Genomic DNA, 10,818 nt, shown 5'->3' on the forward strand with positions numbered 1-10,818 from the left:
TTATAAATTTTCATACTATTTAAATAATAATTTTTACAACTAAGAAATTCAAATAAGGTTTACATTATATTATTAATTCATATTTAATTTATAAATAATTAAATAAAACAAAACAAAAAATTATATAAATCAAACAAATTTTAAATGAAATAAAATGAATGAAGAATATAAATCTGCCCCCATTGAATGGCTGCAGCCCTTCAAACTATAGACAATGGAGCAAGCTTCTTTTTGGGCCTTTTAAATACGCCTTTCTTTGTTTTTATTTCCGCCACCTTGACCTTTCGTCTTTTCCCTCGGTGACGTTGAGTATTCGGCTGGTTACTCACTCTTGAGGTGGCAGATTGTCCTCGTGCAAGAGGACTCTATGTTGGACTGGGGATTGTGCCACTTGGCCTTGTCCTGTAGTCCTAGGAGGTAATCTCTCGACCAAGCCCGCCAGAACCTCTGCCTGAGAACGGAGAGCATCTGCCAGCACTTCCAGTACCTCTCCTGGTTATCGTTATCTTCTCCGACGGGTTCTGACGGCAGCGATCGCAGACCCGCCCCGAATAGTAGGTGCCTAGGTGTCAGAGTTTCTCCGTCGTCGGGTCTGGAGACAGCGGTGCTATGGGGCGACTGTTTAGCACCGCCTCTACTTCTACGAGCTCTGTGACCATCTCTTCTTGTGTCAGAGGCACTTTGCCGACAGCTCGTAGAAGCAGGAACTTTTCCTGTTTTACGGCAGCTTCACACAGCCCTCCGAAATGAGGCGCCGTCGGAGGAATGAAGTTGAATTGCACGTTCAACGAGGCAGCGTATTGCTCCAAGGTTTCTCGGTCTGCTAGGAACTTCTCCTGAAGCTTCCTCAGCTCTCTACTGGCTCCCACGAAATCCGTCGCGTTGTCGCAGTAGATCCTCTTGGGGAGCCCACGCCTCGCGGCAAACCTTTTAACAGAAATAATAAAAGCATCAGAAGATAATTCAGATACTAATTCTAAGTGAATCGCTTTGGACGTGAAGCAAACGAAGACGCCTATAAACATTTTGTATGTGCTCTTCCGCGTATTTTAAAGTAATATTTACCGGACAACAGAAGTCTACGCCTATTATTAAAAATGGACGTAAAGCTCTCACTCTATCAGTGGGAATATTGCCCATTATTTGGGTCATCAGTTTTGGCTTGTAGCAAAAACAATGAATACCATTCCGAACTATCCGATTACATTCTCCTCTGGCATTGATAAGCCAGATTTGCTCTCGAGACTTTCGTACCAGCATGACAATTATTAAAATGTAAATTATTTAAATATATTGACACAATTTTTTTTTTTTTTTTTGAAGTAAAAGTGGAAACTTTGTGGGGCAATTGTGCATTTAAGAGTCATCCACCTACTCTAAATCGTGGATAAATGGTGTCAATTTCTGGATATTGGATTTTAAGCATACTTACTTTTTTATTTGAAAAATCTCTTCTGAGAAACTCTATTTTTGAACTGCCTACACTAAGTTACGAAGAGACCAATTCAATTCTTGAGCTGTAAGAACGACAGATTTGGATGTCTTTCGTTTCTTGACTCGATCGACAAATCGGAAAACATATGAAACCACTCTGAGAAGTTGTTTATATGAGGAATGGTCATTTATTAATTTCAAAAGAATGTTCTCAGAACATTCCTTATCTGTCTCACTATTTGAAGTCAGTAATAGTTTGGATTTTCTTATTTCCTCAGTCAAGTCGAAATGCTTGTTGACTGACCATTTAGACACATCGTCCAACAAAAATGTAGGTGTTTCAAGCCATATCGATGATTTAATTTCATCTAAATTGCATCCTCTCAACACTATGTCGGCTGGATTTAGTTTAGTTGGCATATGACGCCAAACACATTTTTCTGACCATTCTTGAATTTCTGCAACTCGATTTGAGACAAATGTGGCCAGAGAAGAAGGATGGGTTTTTAACCAGTACAGTATAATTTAGGAATCGGACAAAAAAGTATATTTTTTCAACATCAAAGTTCATCATCGGTTTACTTCGTAACCACATATTTGTCATGAGATGTGCTGCTGAGAGCTCCAACCTAGGAAGAGACATAGTTTTGAGGGGAGCTACTTTAGATTTAGCTGTTAGCAGCCTGCAAGATACTAAATTAGAGTCCTGCGAAGGAATATAGAAACAACATCCATAGGAACGCATCGATGCATCTGAGAAACCATGAATTTGAATTATAGATGAAACATTTGTGTTTACCAATCTTTGGATTTGAATCGTGTCCAACTTTGAAAGATTGAATTGGAAATCTTCCCTGACAGAACTCAAATGCATAGGAATCGATTGATCTCAGTCTAATTTATTAATCCAAAGTTCTTGCAATAACATTTTGGTTATTATGGTTATTATTGGACACAAAAGGCCGAGGGGATCAAACAAACGTGAAGATATTGACAAAATGTGTTTTTTAGTAGCTTTCAAATTTTCGAAGCCTCCCTCTATGTAAAATTTGAAAACATCATTTCTTGGGGCTCAATGCCCTTGCAGTCTCAAAATCCAAATGTAACAACTTTTCACTAGAAGTTGTTTCATTGAAATCTGGATGATTAGAAAACCATTTTGTTAGATGTAATCCCGCTGAACTGAGAATAGTAGTGACTTCATCTCTAATTGTGAGAAGACTATTCAAATCAGCAGAACGAGTCAATAAATCATCCATCGCTTATAACTTTGGCGCCAATAGGCCAATAGGCCTCTTTGGACAAATCGCTCAATTGATTTAAGCAACCAATTGCTAGAAATGGAGCGGGCGAATTACCATAATCTGAGATCTCTATCTTCAATTAAAACATGACGATACATTTTCTCAATATCTGCACTAATTACGTATTTATGTAAGCGGAATCGAAGTAACGTTGAGTACAACTCTTCTTGAATGGTTGGAGCTACCATCAAGAGATCATTGAGTGAAACATGAGAAGATGTTTTACTCGATGCATCAAAAACGACGGGAAGTTTCGTAATAGTATTTTGAGGCCGGAAAACACATTGATGAGGAATGTGGGTTATTAGGAATTTTATTATTGGTTTTTTCCATGTGACTTAAGTCAAGGTATTCTTTCATGAAAGTATTATACATTTCATTAGATGTGTCGTCATGAGAAAGTTTTCTTTCCAATGCCAGAAACCGCCTTTTGGCTGTTTCAAATGACGAACCCACAAGTTTCACATCTCCTGTGAAAGGTAAAGACACTTGGAAGCGTCCTGACGATAAACGTCGAATATATTTTTGGAAATGTTCCTCACATTTTTGATGTCCCTCAGATCAAATTTCAAATTTCTTCCAACTCCCAGAATTTCATTTCAATTGCATAAATTGTATCATCATTTTCTATGGCAACATTCAAGTGACATACACCTGAATTCGACCCCTTTGACTCATCGTATTTGTCAGCTGCGAAGAGAAGTTTTTTGCAGAACCGGATAACTCGGATTTGATATGATTTGGCCTACACAAAGAAGTTCGAAGAAAACTTTAGCGCCTAGTAATAAATAAACTTTGCGAGGTTCATTGAAATTAGGGTCTGCCAGACTTAGGGTCTGGAAGACTTGTTATGGAACACAACTCCCAGAATCTAGATGAGAATAGGGTTGAATTGAGTCTCGACATCACAGACTTCCGATATGCCAGTTAAATTTAAGCGGAATATAAAAAGGCACAACTTAATTTGTAAGTAATAATTAAGTTAATGTTATCTTGCCGCGAAATCAATCAAAACGATTCACAAAATATATATAATTTAAAATATCAAACGTATAGGGATAATTTGTGTGAATTACGGCACTCGCAGCGACGGGGCATCTGGATTTGATGTCAGCAGGTTTGTATACCCTCCACCATAGTATGAAGGGTAGATTAATTTTGTAATTCCGTTTGTAACTCACCGAAATATTCACTTCCGACTCTATAAAGTATATATATTCTTGATCAGGGTAAACTTCTAAGACGATCCAGCCATGTCCGTCCGTCTGTTGTAATCACGCTATCTTCCGAAGGAATTTAGATAGGGTGCTGAAATTTTGCATAGGGTTGTCTTTTGTCTGCAGGCAGGTCAAGTTCGAAGATGGGCTATATCGGTCCACGTTTAGGCATAGCTCCATATAAGGGTACCCCCGGAATTTTAGGGTTCTTGAGCGCGTTTTTCAACCGAATTCGCTAAAATTTGGTGCATTGGGTTCTTATTGGGTAATTAATGTCGCCACAAAAAATTATAAATATAGGTCCACTTTTTTTGGTAGCCCCCATATAACGGTACTTCCTAATTTTTCAGTATTTTGGGGGTTTTGGTCGTATTTTTCCACCAAATTGGCTGTAATTTAATACTTTGGGTTCTAAATAGGTTCCAAATCACTCCACCAAAAATTATGAATATAGGTCCTTTTTTTCTGGTAGCCCCCATATAATTCGCTGAAATTTGGTATATTGGGTTCTTATTGGGTACCCCCTAAAATTATAAAATTTTCAGTATTTTGGGGTTCTTGAGCGCGTTTTTCAGGCGAATTCGCTGAAATTTGGTATATTGGGTTCTTATTGGGTACCAAATATCTCCACTAAAAATTATAAATATAAGTCAATTTTTTCTGTTAGCCCTCATATAAATTTACCACCAAATTTCAGCATTTGGAGGTTCTTGAGCGCGTTTTTCAACCGAAATCACTGAAATTTGGTATTTTGTAGCCGTATATGGAAACAAATCTCCCTACCAAAAATTATTAATAGTCAACTCCTCTTAGGCGTAGTCCCCATATAACCCCATTTTTATACCCTCCACCATAGTATGGAGGTTATATTAGTTTTGTTTTTCCGTTTGTAACGCATCGAAATAATCATTTCCGACCCTATAAACTATATATATTCTTGATCAGCGTAAAATTCTAAGACGATCTAAGCATGTCCGTCTGTCCGTCTGTCTGTTGTAATCACTCTAGCGTCTAAACGAATTGAGATAGAGCCCCAAAATTTTGCATAGAGTCGTCTTTTGTCTGCAGGCAGGTCAAGTTCGATGATGGGCTATATCGGTCCACGTTTAGGCATAGCTCCCATATAAGGGTACCTCCCATTTTTCGGTATTTTGAAGTTCTTAAGCGTGTTTTTCAACCGAATTCGCTGAAATTTGGTACATTGGGTTCTTATTGGGTACTAAATGCCTCCACAAAAAATTATCAGTGTAGGTCCACTTTTTCTGGTAGCCCCCATATAACGGTACCTCCTAATTTTCGGTATTTTGAGGTTCTTGAGCGCGTTTTTCAACCGAATTCGCTGAAATTTGGTACATTGGGTTCTTATTGGGTACCAAATGTCCCTACTAAAAATTATATATATAGGTCCACTTTTTCTGGTAGCCCCCATATAAGGGTACCTCCCCATATCCAGTTTTTGGGGGGTTCTGACCGTATTTTTTCACCGAATTGGCTGAAATTCGGTACTTTGAGTTCTTATTGGGTAGCTAATCTTTGTACTAAAAATTATAAATATTGGTCAATTTTTTCGGGTAGCCCCCATATAAGGGTACCCCCCAATATTCTGTATTTTAGGGATCTTGAGCGCGGTTTTCAACCGAATTCGCTGAAATTTGGTACATGGGGTTCTTATTGGGTACCAAATTTCCCCTCTAAAAATTATAAATATAGGTCCACTTTTTATGGTAGCCCCCATATAAGGGTACCTCCCAAGTTCCAGTTTTTGGGGGGTTTTGATCGGATTTTTTCACCTAATTGACTGTAATTTAGTAATTTGAGTTCTTATTGGGTAGCAAATCTCTTCACAAAAAATTATATATATAGGTCAATTTTTTCGGGTAGCCCCCATATAAGGGTACCCCCAATTTTCAATATTTTGAGGTTCTTGAGCGCGTTTTTCAACCGAATTCGCTGAAATTTGGTAATTTGTAGTCGTATATGGTAACAAATCTCCCCACCAAAAATTATTAATATTCACCGATTTTTAGGGGTAGTCCCCATATAACCCCCTTTTTATACCCTCCACCATAGTATGGAGGGTATATTAGTTTTGTTTTTCCGTTTGTAACGCATCGAAATAATCATTTCCGACCCTATAAACTATATATATTCTTGATCAGCGTAAAATTCTAAGACGATCTAAGCATGTCCGTCTGTCTGTTGTAATCACTCTAGCGTCTAAACGAATTGAGATAGAGCCCCAAAATTTTGCATAGAGTCGTCTTTTGTCTGCAGGCAGGTCAAGTTCGATGATGGGCTATATCGGTCCACGTTTAGGCATAGCTCCCATATAAGGGTACCTCCCATTTTTCGGTATTTTGAAGTTCTTAAGCGTGTTTTTCAACCGAATTCGCTGAAATTTGGTACATTGGGTTCTTATTGGGTACTAAATGCCTCCACAAAAAATTATCAGTGTAGGTCCACTTTTTCTGGTAGCCCCCATATAACGGTACCTCCTAATTTTCGGTATTTTGAGGTTCTTGAGCGCGTTTTTCAACCGAATTCGCTGAAATTTGGTACATTGGGTTCTTATTGGGTACCAAATGTCCCTACTAAAAATTATATATATAGGTCCACTTTTTCTGGTAGCCCCCATATAAGGGTACCTCCCCATATCCAGTTTTTGGGGGGTTCTGACCGTATTTTTTCACCGAATTGGCTGAAATTCGGTACTTTGAGTTCTTATTGGGTAGCTAATCTTTGTACTAAAAATTATAAATATTGGTAAATTTTTTCGGGTAGCCCCCATATAAGGGTACCCCCCAATATTCTGTATTTTAGGGATCTTGAGCGCGGTTTTCAACCGAATTCGATGAAATTTGGTACATGGGGTTCTTATTGGGTACCAAATTTCCCCTCTAAAAATTATAAATATAGGTCCACTTTTTCTGGTAGCCCCCATATAAGGGTACCTCCCAAGTTCCAGTTTTTGGGGGGTTTTGATCGGATTTTTTCACCTAATTGACTGTAATTTAGTAATTTGAGTTCTTATTGGGTAGCAAATCTCTTCACAAAAAATTATATATATAGGTCAATTTTTTCGGGTAGCCCCCATATAAGGGTACCCCCAATTTTCAATATTTTGAGGTTCTTGAGCGCGTTTTTCAACCGAATTCGCTGAAATTTGGTAATTTGTAGTCGTATATGGTAACAAATCTCCCCACCAAAAATTATTAATATTCACCGATTTTTAGGGGTAGTCCCCATATAACCCCCTTTTTATACCCTCCACCATAGTATGGAGGGTATATTAGTTTTGTTTTTCCGTTTGTAACGCATCGAAATAATCATTTCCGACCCTATAAACTATATATATTCTTGATCAGCGTAAAATTCTAAGACGATCTAAGCATGTCCGTCTGTCGGTTGTAATCACTCTAGCGTCTAAACGAATTGAGATAGAGCCCCAAAATTTTGCATAGAGTCGTCTTTTGTCTGCAGGCAGGTCAAGTTCGATGATGGGCTATATCGGTCCACGTTTAGGCATAGCTCCCATATAAGGGTACCTCCCATTTTTCGGTATTTTGAAGTTCTTAAGCGTGTTTTTCAACCGAATTCGCTGAAATTTGGTACATTGGGTTCTTATTGGGTACTAAATGCCTCCACAAAAAATTATCAGTGTAGGTCCACTTTTTCTGGTAGCCCCCATATAACGGTACCTCCTAATTTTCGGTATTTTGAGGTTCTTGAGCGCGTTTTTCAACCGAATTCGCTGAAATTTGGTACATTGGGTTCTTATTGGGTACCAAATGTCCCTACTAAAAATTATATATATAGGTCCACTTTTTCTGGTAGCCCCCATATAAGGGTACCTCCCCATATCCAGTTTTTGGGGGGTTCTGACCGTATTTTTTCACCGAATTGGCTGAAATTCGGTACTTTGAGTTCTTATTGGGTAGCTAATCTTTGTACTAAAAATTATAAATATTGGTCAATTTTTTCGGGTAGCCCCCATATAAAGGTACCCCCCCATTTTCTGTATTTTAGGGATCTTGAGCGCGGTTTTCAACCGAATTCGCTGAAATTTGGTACATGGGGTTCTTATTGGGTACCAAATTTCCCCTCTAAAAATTATAAATATAGGTCCACTTTTTCTGGTAGCCCCCATATAAGGGTACCTCCCAAGTTCCAGTTTTTGGGGGGTTTTGATCGGATTTTTTCACCTAATTGACTGTAATTTAGTAATTTGAGTTCTTATTGGGTAGCAAATCTCTTCACAAAAAATTATATATATAGGTCAATTTTTTCGGGTAGCCCCCATATAAGGGTACCCCCAATTTTCAATATTTTGAGGTTCTTGAGCGCGTTTTTCAACCGAATTCGCTGAAATTTGGTAATTTGTAGTCGTATATGGTAACAAATCTCCCCACCAAAAATTATTAATATTCACCGATTTTTAGGGGTAGTCCCCATATAACCCCCTTTTTATACCCTCCACCATAGTATGGAGGGTATATTAGTTTTGTTTTTCCGTTTGTAACGCATCGAAATAATCATTTCCGACCCTATAAACTATATATATTCTTGATCAGCGTAAAATTCTAAGACGATCTAAGCATGTCCGTCTGTCCGTCTGTCTGTTGTAATCACTCTAGCGTCTAAACGAATTGAGATAGAGCCCCAAAATTTTGCATAGAGTCGTCTTTTGTCTGCAGGCAGGTCAAGTTCGATGATGGGCTATATCGGTCCACGTTTAGGCATAGCTCCCATATAAGGGTACCTCCCATTTTTCGGTATTTTGAAGTTCTTAAGCGTGTTTTTCAACCGAATTCGCTGAAATTTGGTACATTGGGTTCTTATTGGGTACTAAATGCCTCCACAAAAAATTATCAGTGTAGGTCCACTTTTTCTGGTAGCCCCCATATAACGGTACCTCCTAATTTTCGGTATTTTGAGGTTCTTGAGCGCGTTTTTCAACCGAATTCGCTGAAATTTGGTACATTGGGTTCTTATTGGATACCAAATGTCCCTACTAAAAATTATATATATAGGTCCACTTTTTCTGGTAGCCCCCATATAAGGGTACCTCCCCATATCCAGTTTTTGGGGGGTTCTGACCGTATTTTTTCACCGAATTGGCTGAAATTCGGTACTTTGAGTTCTTATTGGGTAGCTAATCTTTGTACTAAAAATTATAAATATTGGTAAATTTTTTCGGGTAGCCCCCATATAAGGGTACCCCCCAATATTCTGTATTTTAGGGATCTTGAGCGCGGTTTTCAACCGAATTCGATGAAATTTGGTACATGGGGTTCTTATTGGGTACCAAATTTCCCCTCTAAAAATTATAAATATAGGTCCACTTTTTCTGGTAGCCCCCATATAAGGGTACCTCCCAAGTTCCAGTTTTTGGGGGGTTTTGATCGGATTTTTTCACCTAATTGACTGTAATTTAGTAATTTGAGTTCTTATTGGGTAGCAAATCTCTTCACAAAAAATTATATATATAGGTCAATTTTTTCGGGTAGCCCCCATATAAGGGTACCCCCAATTTTCAATATTTTGAGGTTCTTGAGCGCGTTTTTCAACCGAATTCGCTGAAATTTGGTAATTTGTAGTCGTATATGGTAACAAATCTCCCCACCAAAAATTATTAATATTCACCGATTTTTAGGGGTAGTCCCCATATAACCCCCTTTTTATACCCTCCACCATAGTATGGAGGGTATATTAGTTTTGTTTTTCCGTTTGTAACGCATCGAAATAATCATTTCCGACCCTATAAACTATATATATTCTTGATCAGCGTAAAATTCTAAGACGATCTAAGCATGTCCGTCTGTCGGTTGTAATCACTCTAGCGTCTAAACGAATTGAGATAGAGCCCCAAAATTTTGCATAGAGTCGTCTTTTGTCTGCAGGCAGGTCAAGTTCGATGATGGGCTATATCGGTCCACGTTTAGGCATAGCTCCCATATAAGGGTACCTCCCATTTTTCGGTATTTTGAAGTTCTTAAGCGTGTTTTTCAACCGAATTCGCTGAAATTTGGTACATTGGGTTCTTATTGGGTACTAAATGCCTCCACAAAAAATTATCAGTGTAGGTCCACTTTTTCTGGTAGCCCCCATATAACGGTACCTCCTAATTTTCGGTATTTTGAGGTTCTTGAGCGCGTTTTTCAACCGAATTCGCTGAAATTTGGTACATTGGGTTCTTATTGGGTACCAAATGTCCCTACTAAAAATTATATATATAGGTCCACTTTTTCTGGTAGCCCCCATATAAGGGTACCTCCCCATATCCAGTTTTTGGGGGGTTCTGACCGTATTTTTTCACCGAATTGGCTGAAATTCGGTACTTTGAGTTCTTATTGGGTAGCTAATCTTTGTACTAAAAATTATAAATATTGGTCAATTTTTTCGGGTAGCCCCCATATAAAGGTACCCCCCCATTTTCTGTATTTTAGGGATCTTGAGCGCGGTTTTCAACCGAATTCGCTGAAATTTGGTACATGGGGTTCTTATTGGGTACCAAATTTCCCCTCTAAAAATTATAAATATAGGTCCACTTTTTCTGGTAGCCCCCATATAAGGGTACCTCCCAAGTTCCAGTTTTTGGGGGGGTTTTGATCGGATTTTTTCACCTAATTGACTGTAATTTAGTAATTTGAGTTCTTATTGGGTAGCAAATCTCTTCACAAAAAATTATATATATAGGTCAATTTTTTCGGGTAGCCCCCATATAAGGGTACCCCCAATTTTCAATATTTTGAGGTTCTTGAGCGCGTTTTTCAACCGAATTCGCTGAAATTTGGTAATTTGTAGTCGTATATGGTAACAAATCTCCCCACCAAAAATTATTAATATTCACCGATTTTTAGGGG

The 10,818-nt window shown here is 38.3% G+C and overlaps 1 protein-coding gene across 1 annotated transcript; it reads right to left on the reverse strand.

Moving 5' to 3' along the window:
* Positions 1-569: 569 nt before the first annotated feature.
* On the reverse strand, positions 570-2,836 carry LOC133330115 (uncharacterized). The gene is made up of 2 exons (XM_061538589.1): positions 2,793-2,836; positions 570-927 (listed from the first exon to the last, which is right to left on the reverse strand). Exons 1-2 carry the CDS (start codon positions 2,834-2,836, stop codon positions 570-572), a joined length of 402 nt encoding a protein of 133 aa, XP_061394573.1.
* Positions 2,837-10,818: the final 7,982 nt, after the last annotated feature.

Source organism: Musca vetustissima, unplaced genomic scaffold (assembly GCF_032173495.1).
Source record: "Musca vetustissima isolate MV318-11 ecotype Yass unplaced genomic scaffold, APGP_CSIRO_Mvet_v1 utg102890, whole genome shotgun sequence".
NCBI classification, from domain to species: Eukaryota; Metazoa; Arthropoda; class Insecta; order Diptera; family Muscidae; genus Musca; species Musca vetustissima.

Excerpts from the sequence above, each read along its gene's own strand:
- LOC133330115 (XM_061538589.1), bottom strand. The coding sequence starts at position 2,836 with ATGTATCGTCATGTTTTAATTGAAGATAGAGATCTCAGATTATG. Across the intron at positions 928-2,792 it reads GATAGAGATCTCAGATTATG|GTTTGCCGCGAGGCGTGGGC; the intron begins GTAATTCGCCCG and ends TTCTGTTAAAAG.